Source organism: Leptosomus discolor, chromosome 2 (genome assembly GCF_034619465.1).
Source record: "Leptosomus discolor isolate bLepDis1 chromosome 2, bLepDis1.hap2, whole genome shotgun sequence".
Lineage (NCBI taxonomy): Eukaryota > Metazoa > Chordata > Aves > Leptosomiformes > Leptosomidae > Leptosomus > Leptosomus discolor.
The window spans coordinates 35,304,761-35,316,617 of NC_141392.1; the positions used below are offsets into that span (position 1 = coordinate 35,304,761).

Sequence of the window (11,857 nt, forward strand, 5' to 3'; positions counted from 1 at the left end):
GTTTCTACTTCTCTACAAGGTTTTTATTTAAGCTCAGAAGCATGTTTTTATATGTTGAATCTGTAAGATCACTGATCAAACCTCGGGAAGCATTATGAGAAAGCTGCATGACATTTCATATCTGTATATGTTCGTTATTAAATCAGGATAAAGAAAGAGAGAATTAGAGTTATCGCCTTCTGTGTATCATGTAAAAAAACTCATTAAACAGATTTCTTACTCTTACTCCACTGTTCCATGCAATTAAACAAAATAAGCATTCATCACTGTTATGGCACTCCAGTTTGTTCTTCCACCATCAATCATCTTTTCCAAAAGTCTTCTTTAACCAGGAAGCAAACCTTTTGTTAACATAGGAGGAATATAGGCTGAGAAATGTGGTCTGCCATGGGTCCAGGCGTAATCCTACAAGCTGCTCTATCTGTCCTAGCAATTTTCAGTTCCAAAGTAACTCTATTAAGAGGAGTGCTACAGGGATGTGGTGATGTGGTGTAGGAAATTCATTGCAGAAGTGGGATCCAGCAGCTCAGCAGTGCTCATCCTGCCCAGTTGCTGCAGCCTCCCTTCTCATTCTTTGCCATTGCTCAGCCCCAGTGAAGGTAATAGGAGCTTCACATGCATGGAGAATGTGACAACGGGCAAATGTGTGGCTCTCTGTGAAGTTGCACTCAGTTTCTACATCTGTAAAAGTGAGATAATATGTTATGAACTTCAGAGGGGTGGCGGGCAAATGAATTAGTCAGTGTGCGTACAGCACCTTGAAAATACAAAATTAACTCTTATTAGCCCATAAGTACTAGAGACGCATCGAGGTGCACTCTATGGCCTCTTGATTCCAGACAAAGGTCCTCTTGATTAAATTAGATTGCTAACGTATTAACGCATTTGAAGAAAGAAAAGTTTGAAAAAGCAATTTGGCTTCGTCACATGAGCAGCATGTATACTTAATGGAAATTTTTCCAGCATTCACAAAACAAAGAAAAATCAATAAAATGTCTGCCAACTGTTCCACTGAAAACATTTTATAATCTATAGCACTGAGAATCCTGAGCCAAGATAAACCAGCATTGCTGACAGAAAATACTGACAATTATTTTACGTTGATTCAACTTGGCCCAGCCCAGACTGACCTTGTTTATTCATCTCAGTCTTTTAATTCATATTAACTTGGCATAGAAATGGGACATGTGGCATGTGGGATGAAGACCCATTTCTGTATCTTAGACTCAGATAAATGTAGTGCGTTGAGTACTTCTAGTGCCTTGAGCTCTTAGGTAGATTTATATGCATTAGACAGAACTGGTTAAGTTCCTTTTATCCCCGCTGGGCTTTTCATGTCTGTTGACTGTAACACTAGAAGCTAGGTAGAGGTAACATCTTCTTCTAAGCCTTCGGATATACATGAAATCCTCCCAGTACTGGTCAATTTTAAAGACACATCCAAAGAGGATGGAGGGTTTTAAGCTCTTTTAAAACATAAAAATAGAAGGGTTATGGCAATTTGGCAGCCAAAAAAGCAATTTGCCGGTCTCGGCAGAATCCGAGGCTGTATGTAAGAAAGCTGATCAAGACACTGCAGAGGAGATAATGGGGTCGAAGAGCAGAAGAATCCCTCCATTTTTGCAACCAGTATAATCTGGTCTCCAATGAAGATTCTTAGTTTCTTATGCTGAACCAATAAAGCTTAGTGTGATGGGAGAGTTGCATTACTGCAGCTTAAAAATGTCTCAGGAAAGCTGATGAAGAGAGTTGCTTTTAGGATGCCCAGCTGCTTGCATAGCTATCGTCCAACTGATACTGTGAAGACAAAGGCGCAGGGAAAATCTGAGCTTTTTCTTTGATTATTTATGTTCTCATCAGTAATAAAGGGGGGGGGGGGGTATGCGTGGAATGTATTATTTGTATTATCAAAGCTGAGCGAGGTTTCACACTGTGGCAGTTAACAAATCAGGTGCCGCACAAGAGCATTCACGTTTTCATTCTCACAGCTACACTGCTATCATATCTGAAAGCCACCCTCAAGTGAAACACTACTCAAGTCAAACATGACTATGCCCACGGAGGAGGAAAAGCACCAATTGAGGAGAATCCTCCCAGCTGGCTTGGCATGAGAGGTTTAGTTTATTTTCTCTGTTCGACTCTCTTGCCGACAGCAACACTCCCTTGGACTTTGTGGGGCACTTGGCAGTTTGCAGATGACAGGACAAGCAGCAAGTTGACAAGCCAAGATGGCACAAGATGACCTCTAAATTTCCAGTTCCACTGCCTTGGGAATGGATTACCTTTCCACCTGCCTACATAAGCAGACATTAATGATGAGTGAGGAAACCGAGACTGGCAAAACCAAAAAGGAAAAAAAAAAAAATCCATCTGCATTTTCCGTAACACATCCCTGCAGCTCCTTCGCAGCTTGGATTTTAGTGATGGAAGTGGTGTGGGGAAAAGGTTTAACTGCAGAAATTGCAGAAAATCAGCGCTGCCTTTTGGGTTTGACATCCTCCTCTCCCGGCATCTGCCCAACCAATTCTGTGTGGGCCTGCTGCAGTGCCAGGCGCCTGCTACGTGTGTTACACATCCCCAGCCTGTCCTGCTTAACAAAACTTTTAATTGGTCCAAAACCCACCAGCTTTACACCACATCTTTGAATGACAGGAGAGTGCTGGAGCGACTGCATAGCCAAATGAATGATCCTAGTGACGCTCAGTCAACAAACATACTGGCATCTGATTAAAAAAAGTTACAGTTTGTAGCCAGGGAATTACACAGGCTGCTGTGTACTTGAAAAGATAGAAAACAAATTAAACAGCTTTGCTCTACTATGTAGTGTCTCCCCAACTCTTCAGTCCTTTCTCCCTCCCCTCCTATCACTTCTGTTTTGTTTCCAAAGACCCACGAGCCGCAGACAGGCAGAGGACACCAAGCATAAGCCAGGAGCGGATGGCCACACCACCTCCGAAACAGAGAAACCCTTTTCCAGCAGCCAGGAAGGTAAGCGAACAAGTATCTTTCAAATATGCACAAGGAGATGAAGCTAGAAATAATGGTGGTTGATATCTTGAAAAAGAACTTGGATCTAGGAAGAAAAATAAGGCAGTGGCATTGCAGCATGAGCTTGGTTTGTGCATATGTAGCAGGGGGAGGCATGAGGACTCAGCTGCCAGCTCTCGCAACATAGAATAAATCAACTGATTGTATGAACCTCCTTACCTTGCAGCGTTTTTCACGATTTGACAAAGACGGGAAAAATGTTTGTTAGTTTTGGTCATTGTTGCTCTGTTACTTGATGTATGATGACCAGCAGCAGAGCCTCACCAGTTATGTGGCTTGTGAAGCAGCATTTTACACTACCTCTGCAGGGCATTCTGGAGTAAATGGATGTGGCCATCTTGCTTTGGCAGTGTTTGGTATCTCCATCATAGCAGTGTCAAAGTATAACAGAGGAGTAGTCCAGCATGAGAAAGTGATAGTTAAAGAGTCATCCTGTAAAGTCAGCCAGGCAGGGATAGGTAAGAGTATTTGCACAAGGGGTGAGGTAAGAGTTTTTATCTTCTGCCTTGTCCAGGCCTCCCCTTGCTATACTGACAGGTGTGTAGTAACTGAGCCAGTCTCCAGACACACTGACGCAGAAAGTCAAGGCATAACTGCAGTTCCTATAGCCACAACTGAAACAGATAGTTTCAAATGAGCCATCTGCGGGTGCGCTTCCATGTTACAGTGAAGCTGAACTACCAGCTTGCCACCATCGAAACAGGAAGGTCCTGCTTTCCCCTCACCGCCTTCTTCTGCCCAGATTCATGGGATCACACAGGGGGCTGCCAGCATATTAACCCAACCAAAAAAAAAAAAAAAATCACTTGTTTCCTTTCCTGTGGGCTTTTGTCCATCCGCTGACCCGAACTGCCATGCCTGGGGATCAGAGGACACCACAGACAGCACCAAGTAAGGGGCAGAAGCACAGTGCCTGCAGCTGGACTTCTTTTTGATGTTGGCAGCTGGTAATTGGGCTCAAGCTGTAACATGAAGCCTGATCCTTGAGCACCTCCAGCAGCAACCTGACAGCACATGGGCTGCAAAACCCTCCTGAGACACCAGGCAAGCACTCAGGCAGGCAGCCGAGACCAAGCCCCACTACCCTACAACTATCCTGCTACAGGTAGAGGTGTCCTGCAGCCACAGTTCTGTCACAACATGCGCAGCACACTTCTACAACAGCTCCTCACCAAGCTGGGACGTTGTGGGTTCCCAAATCTATTGCTGGCCTCACGTCTCCACACTGCCCTATCCACAAAAATCATGGTTGCTTTAACTTGATGTAGTGTTTGAGAGAATATGCGTATCCTGCATGTATAGACTTGTATAAGCAATATATGAAATATTTTAATTCATCCATTGAATAACAGGACATAAAATAGCTGTGTCCTATCAAAAAGTGAAAGAGTTACCTAATACTGTACGCTTATTTGTTTGGGTTTTTCAGTGAGTTAAATGGAATGTAAATAACATGGTGATCTTTTCATTTTTTTTGAAGGAAATTTGAGATCAGTTCCTTCAGAGCAGGTAACACATTTCTGATTTATTTTTTTATTTCTGCTTATTATTATTTACTCTATTTTGCAGCTTCCTGCAACTCCCTGAGCCTGTCCCTGCAAGCTGTCTGCCTGCAGGGCTCTTGCTGAAATTGGTAGAAATGCTCCTATACAGCACTGCTGGAGCAGGGCTTCGTCTGCAGCTTTGAATTGAGCACAGTGCATAAAAGTCAAAAATTATTATTATTATCCGATGTCTGTTGGATGGGACCTAAGAAAGAAATTATTGTCTTCCATCCACGCTCATCTTACACAAACTAGCCAGCGCTCGTATTGGCCCTTTCAAGAGCAAGACCACAGTAAAGAGGAGTGAAATACTACCCTATGGTTTCATGATAGCTTTAAGCTGATTTAACTGCAAGGTGCTGCCAAAAAAAGGTGGACTATCCCTTCCCCCACCGCCAGCCTGCAGTCCTATGTCCTCCTCCCTCTCCTGTGCTGGCTCGGGTGCTCACATACTTCCAGCTCACCAGGACAGGAGAGGAGGAGAGGACCTCCACATGGGCAGGGAGACCCTACCCCATCCCCCATACTCTTCAGCTACCCCTGCCTCCCATGGGGACATTCCCCCCTGGCCTGGGTTGGTGCCCCAGGTGGTTGGGTGTCAGTGGAGGTGCATGTAGAGCACATACATAGGGTGAGCCTGTCTCCAGTGCTGATGAGTCAGCAGCATGCAGCACCAACATAGTTCAGTTCTACATTACAGGGAAAAAAATAAAATAAATAAAATAAATAAAATAAAATAAAAGCTGTCTCACGGCAGCATGGGTAAAGGCGCAAGAGTGCCTGTATTTTAGCCTCCTCCCGATTACAGTTCTTGTTGAAACTTTTATTTTTGAGGCCAAAGTATTCAATGTTTGGCCTTGGTACAAACAGATCATTTAATTAAAAAAAAAAAAAAAAAAAGAAAGAAAGGAAACGCGTCAACCTCCTAGCAGAGCAGGATGGCACTTATTTATTTCTTTCATTACAAAACCAGCTCGTGCCAAGTAAAATTGTGCTCTGAGAGCTGTTCTACCAGTCCCGAAGCACTGGAGAACAACACACACCAGCCCCACCTCTGCAGCCTCCCATGGGCCCCTGCGCATTTTTGCTGAGTGGAGGATGGGGAAAGGCTGGGGAGCAGGTGCCAGAGTTTGCCACACCAGGGTCGTGCTGGTGGGAAATCTTTGTACTCAAAGGATGTCCCCAGCCACCTTTTGATGGCTTCAATAGCCTACAGAGTAAAGTATAGCAGAGGTGATGGTCTGGAGATATTGGTGGGATTCCTGCGTTTGCAGCTGGGTTATCGAGCAGTTAACTGCTCGTTCGCTGAGCTGTGTGTAAGATGCTCCTTGCCCTCAAGTAAACCATTGAATTAGTAAACTGAGAAGATAATTTGAAAGCTCTGGACTATCTCAATAATATCCACGAGCACAAACGTACAATCTGTATAACAAGCGTGATACAAAGAAGAAAGCTTTGCTGTCACATCATTAAGGACTTCCACAAGGGAGCAGTTAAAGCGTCCTTTGGTTCCAAAAAGTTACTGCAGCTGAGCCGTCACCATTGCTAAAAGCTGTTCGGTCAAAGTGTGACCTCTGTGACCCCAGTGGACCATGCCCTGATTTCACCACACATTGCAGAGCTGCTTGTGCACAGGAAAATGGGGCACCTCCATCCTTGCTGAGCTGCTCTGCTTCTCACAGGACTGAGAGAAAGGAGGCAGAAGCTCTGATGAGCGCTCGAGCTGCAGAGGGAAATGACTTGCTGGGTAAGGGGGAGCCTCTTGCACAAACGAGGCTTTTTGGAGTAGAAAAGCCATCCACACAACACTAACTTCGCACTTCTGGGAATACATTTCCAACACCATTCTGTCCTGACTCTTAATGGCATGTGGAAATTCAGAAGTCTTGTGGCAGTTGGGTAAACTCAGGAACTCAGAGCTGCTCATTCTAGCTGGACCGAACTCTGGCTTTGGTTCAACCCATCCCAAATCCAACCCAAACCCACCATCAGCAGCCGCTCTACACCTGGATGCCATCACCAGCCTGCTGCATCAGTGCCAGCATTTGAGGGACAGCCCATCTCCAAGGTCCCACTTTCACCCTCCTGCTCCCCTGGGCTGGCATCCCTCCACCACCACTTCCCGCACGTTGCTTCAGAGGGAGCCCTCACAATACTGGGCTCAGTGCCACACGAGGGGAGCACACCCAAAACCCAGCCCTTATTGCACAGTCAATTCTGCAGGAAGATCTCTGCAGCTGTGAGCTGGAGGATTTGTTTTGCACCCCTTTGCCAGTTGGCTGGCAAAAGGCTGGAGCCAGAAGCGATCTATTCCTAGAGCAAATGGCTGTGGCAGCCTCAGGGGAGCTGTGTCCAACATGGACCCTATCTTTTTTAGGTACATCATAACTCGCTTGCTGCCGCTTTCAGCTATGAAGAATCTTCTCCTCCCTGAAACTATAGAGAACGTGCAACAAAATGTTACCAGTCACCTGCCAGAGCAGCTGGCTGCCTCACAGCCAAACCATGCTCAAGCAGTTGAACAAGATTTGTTTTCTAGAGGAAAGCATTAGCCCTACAGCATGCAAGAGGCAGCTCAGAGGCAAGACTGTGCTACCATGGGGGTTGCCTATGTTCCCCCCGCAGCAGTGCCAGTGGCTTTGCACTAGCACAGGGCACACGTGACCCTGCCGCAGCCCCTTGGTCCATGGGTGATGATGGGCAAGGGCTGCTGCAGCGGTCTCAGCTCCCAGGTAGGCCAAATGCAGACTACCTGCCTCTACCAAGCTGGTTTTGGTACCAGCGCTGGCCAGAGGATCCCATCACTAAGGACAAAGGTGGGGGCAGCATAGGTAGTTGCTGGAGGAGCGAGGATAAACTGCAGCTTTTCTTGCCCTGTGCATGTCTTGGTTGGTTATGGCTCTTCAGAGGCAAAGCAAATGAGAAATGAGCGTCCCATCTACAATATTTGGTGGGGCTGGGATTTGGTGTTCATGTGCAGTCCTGTGTTGTAGGAGAGGCTGGAAGTGGGATGGCGGTAGCCTCAAGGGCCATGCTGCTCAAGACCCAGCCTACCCTTGCTGCTTTGAGCAGGGTGATCTCCAGAGGTCCTGCCTGGCCTGCGTTATTTGGGATTTGACAATCTTGAGCAAACTATGTAGGTTGGTTCAAAGAGTCTCCGTTTAGCAGCACCCAGCCTTAGATAAGCAAAACTAAGCCTCCAAACACCCTGGTCACAAACCTCAGTACAAACAAGACCCTTTGGAAAATGTGAATCTCGACTCCTCTGTCGTTTCTGGACTGGAGACTGGTCTTATTTACAGCACTTGAGATGCTGAAGCCAATGGTGCCTTATGGTTGTTTTAGTATATTATCACTCAGGTAAATACCTGTCAGCCAGAAAGGTTTTGTATGGTGCTCTATCCAAGGGAAATGGCATTCCCAGTGAAAGGGAGCAGTACCTATGGGTCCTAACAACAGGCATGTCCTTCCACATAACCATTCCTGCAGCCTGGGATTGGGCAGTCTCTGCCTGAAGAAAACAGGTGTTTAAAATAATTCCCTGTGGCTCCATTTATTCCTCTCTCCCACTCTCATCCTTTCCCACCTTCATCATGCCCTTGAGAATAATCCCCAAGAGAAAAAGCATAGCCTCCTGGGAGCGATACGGCAGCATGGGGAAGAGGTTTCTCTGTATTTCCTGCTCCAGGAGACTACAGGAATCCTCGGTTCTGCCTCAGACCTGGGGAGACCAAGCAAACCACTGCCTCCATCCTGCTATCCCTGCAGGTCTGAGATGGCTTAGTGGCTTTTCAATTACAGGGTGTGCCTTCCTGTACCGCTCCTCCCTTCACCTGCCGGAGCGGGACCACATCATTACCATGCAAAGCCCCACGATCCGAACTCTCCAGGGCACAAGTGGATGCTCTTCTGTCAGGATATTCATGTTTTCCTTCTCTGTATTACTAGCTGCTCATTACCATAGGCAACAGAACTGCAGTGCTGGCTTCCCCTGTTCCTGGACAGCCCTCTTCCTGCACTATGAAAATCAACTGTTGTCAAATTATTACGGCTTCTTTTATTGCCGAGGTGCTATATCAGAAAAGATACAGATGTCAGAAGAGAGTTCCAGTCATTATCGCTCTTCAGCCTATGATTAACATTAAACACCTCTACAAGCTTGAAGCCACATCACAGCCATCCCACGCGACACCAAGTCTGCTGTAGTGTGACCAGAGAGGTTTGCAAATAGTTTTGGGGTTTTTTTAAGTATTTAAAAAAAAAAACCAAAACAGCAACTAGGTAGGTCTGCAGAGCTGGGTTGGTGTGGGATAAGAGTTCTTGTTAACCTCTCCCCAGACAGAGGCATAAATCACAAAGGTAAAAACCTGGGTTGGATACCTACCTGATGCACTCAGGACCCTGAGCCTTGAACAACAGGGCTCAAAACAGATTTGAACTCTAAATGATCAAACATGGGGCTTTTTTCCTCCAGCCTGCCTTCACCTTTCCTCCTATTCCTGTAATCCTCAGAGCAAGCACCAGCAGAAACCCCTCGGGATCAATCACTGACACAGCTCTAGGGAAGAAAGAGCCATCCCTTACCTTTAGTCACTGATGCTCCTCAAGGCTTTACTGCTGTGGCACCCCTGCAAGAAAAACCTTTCATATTTTTTGGAGCCTCCAACAAGTGCCATTCAAAGAACAAGGAGAGCCCACAGGAAGCTTGCGGACACCCAGAAACCAAGGCACATACACACGGCCCCCCATGAGAGCTGCTGAGACAACTCATAACCTCCTTGAAGACATCTGCCTAAGCAGCAGTCTTGGCGGTGAAGCTGTGCTTCAAGTTTCAACACTGAACTGGTTCGGATGGGACATTGTATTGGTGTTGCTTTCTCATCATCTTCAAACAACCTTCGAGAATTAACAGGGGGTCAAATTGTGGCAGAGCCATCTCCCTACAAGGGGTGTGCCAAGCGATGGGCTTGGAAACAAAACTCGGTGTACATACAGCTCTCATTTGGAGACGTCACACTTTTACTTCTCCCTCTGCGCTGAGGTGGGGAGGTTGTACACAGGAATGCTGTTTCGGAGGATGATCTCTATCTCTGTGGTGAAATGCATATGCCATGAGATGGAGCTGCTGCTCTGTAAAGGTTCCTTACGAAGCTGCAAGAGTTGTTAGGGGATTTATTTTTTTCCTCTTTCCTGAAGTCAAGGAGCAGGGAGTCACTCACATGAGCCCCATCCTCCCTCACCAGCACTCCCACAGCCTGATGGACACATTCTGGGGCCAAGCCCACCCCCCCTTCCCACGCTAGGCAGTATGTCTTGCCCTCCGAGAAAGGACAAACACACATTTCCCTTTGTTTTCAGCTCCACACCTAGTTTTTTCTTTGCATCGTGAAGGGCTGGCTACTCATCTGTAATTCAAAAGAAAGCAATGACTCACTAGACTACAACACTTTCCAAGGCAAAGTATTTCATGCATTTCACAGGCACGCTAGCCTGTGTTATGAAATAACCTCTATTTGTGGCGGCACATCTTCTCCCCGTCGTCATGTCCTTTGCAAAACCAGAGAGCTGGGGTTTCCAACCCGCACAGGCACTGAGAGAGCACAGAAAGAGGAGTGTGAATTTGTGCTTTAATCACATATTTGCGTTGTATGAGGAATGCAAAATGCCATCCCCGTGTAACTTTGAAAACCTGGCTTGCTACCCACTGGCGTTAACCCAGCCTTGTGGTGTTTGCAGTATGTTTCAATTAAAAGGTAACAAAAATCTAAAGTTTCACTTTTGCCAATAAATTTCCAGGCACTGGGGAAGGGGGCTCAAAGGCAGGTGGAGCCTCAGCTCCCAGCCCCTCCCTGGTTTCCCCAAGAGCAGCAGGGGGGGGTGTGTCTTGCTAAGGGGCTTAAAAAAAGGGGAGAGGTGCCTTACCTTGACCCAGAAGGCAGTCTCCACTGCTTTAGGGCTGCATCCTCCATTCCCAGGCCAAACGGGGATGGTACCTGCAATGGTCTCTTCTCCCTGGGTTGGGATGGTGTTTCCAATACTGGTGTTTCCATCCCTCATTGCCTGTCCCTGCAGCCTGAGTGATTCTGCCTGTCTTTTCCCCCCACAGGGGACTGGAGACAGTGGGTCTCTCAAAGTGGTGCACTTTGGGCTGGTGTGACTGAGCTGCCAAAGCGAAGAAGAGGAAACGTCACTGAGGTGGTGAAGTTCATGGAAAGTCCTTCAACGAACTACCAGCCAGCTGTGGATCCAACCACTAGCAGAAGCCTGAAACACCAGGCTTAGAAAATACGCTCCCTTAGACCCCTGAATTATTTCTTGCATTACCATGAACGTGTCCATGCACAAACTGCCCCATGTTTGCTTATGAAGGGCAATTTGGTGACATTTTCATTGTGTCATTCAAAGACATCAAAGAAGCGAGTAATTGCAGATCTCCCTTTACCATACAAACACAATGTTGAAAAATTGGGGGGGCGTTCTTGGATGAATCCATAAACTTCTCAGGAGAAAAATCTGTAATTCTCTATGCATTATATATTTTAACAATCTTCTCTTGGAAGCAGATTTGAATTTCCACTTAAGGCTCTGAAAACCGTCCTATTGAGATACCAGCCGATAAAATCTTCACTCAGGATACCTCTGTGAAAGAGCAGCCTTTCACAGTCAGCAGCATTTTTCGAAGAATGCTCTCAATTTTCATATCTAGATATATCATCTTAGTTGAATAACCATTATTTTGCCTTGAAAAAAAGACACGGAACCTCTTAAACATCATTCCATTGGATTCCAGATTTTAATCTGCCTCCTCTAACCACGAAAAGAAAATGCACTGAGAAGGTAACGTAACCTGTTTCAGCCCTCTAGTTTTTTTTCTAATGGTGAAGAGAGGGGCAAGCATTGCCACAAGTCTTTCTTCCCACCATTTGATCGGGTGCAGCATGTACAGATGCAGATTTTTGTACTCTTACTATAGACATGTGTGTGAGTTAAGCTTGAGCTTTGGGGGGGGGGGGGGGGGGGGCGCATTGGGTGTTTGCAACCCAAAGCCAGCAAGCTTCTTGAAATTGGTTTTGTATGGTGAACAAATTTGTACAGTGAATGGACTGAAAATAAAAGCATAATGTAAAAAACAAAAACGAACAAACAAAAAAACCCACAAGCCAATAGAAGTATTTTATTAACAAAAATCCTGCATTTACCCAAATTTGTGCTTACTGTTGGTCAGCCATTTTCCCTTACAAGCCAAAATCCTGCTGAATTTCTGC

At 46.1% G+C, this 11,857-nt stretch overlaps 1 protein-coding gene across 1 annotated transcript in view; it reads left to right on the plus strand.

Moving 5' to 3' along the window:
* WDPCP (WD repeat containing planar cell polarity effector) overlaps positions 1–10,749 on the plus strand; it is a 105,281-nt gene extending 94,532 nt beyond the window's left edge. Inside the window, exons 14-16 of the mRNA XM_086460867.1 lie at positions 2,888–2,988; positions 4,529–4,557; positions 10,699–10,749. Of these exons, the coding sequence (XP_086316993.1) occupies positions 2,888–2,988; positions 4,529–4,557; positions 10,699–10,749 (181 nt within the window). The remainder of the gene's footprint in view (positions 1–2,887; positions 2,989–4,528; positions 4,558–10,698) is intronic.
* The last annotated feature ends 1,108 nt before the right edge of the window (positions 10,750–11,857 follow it).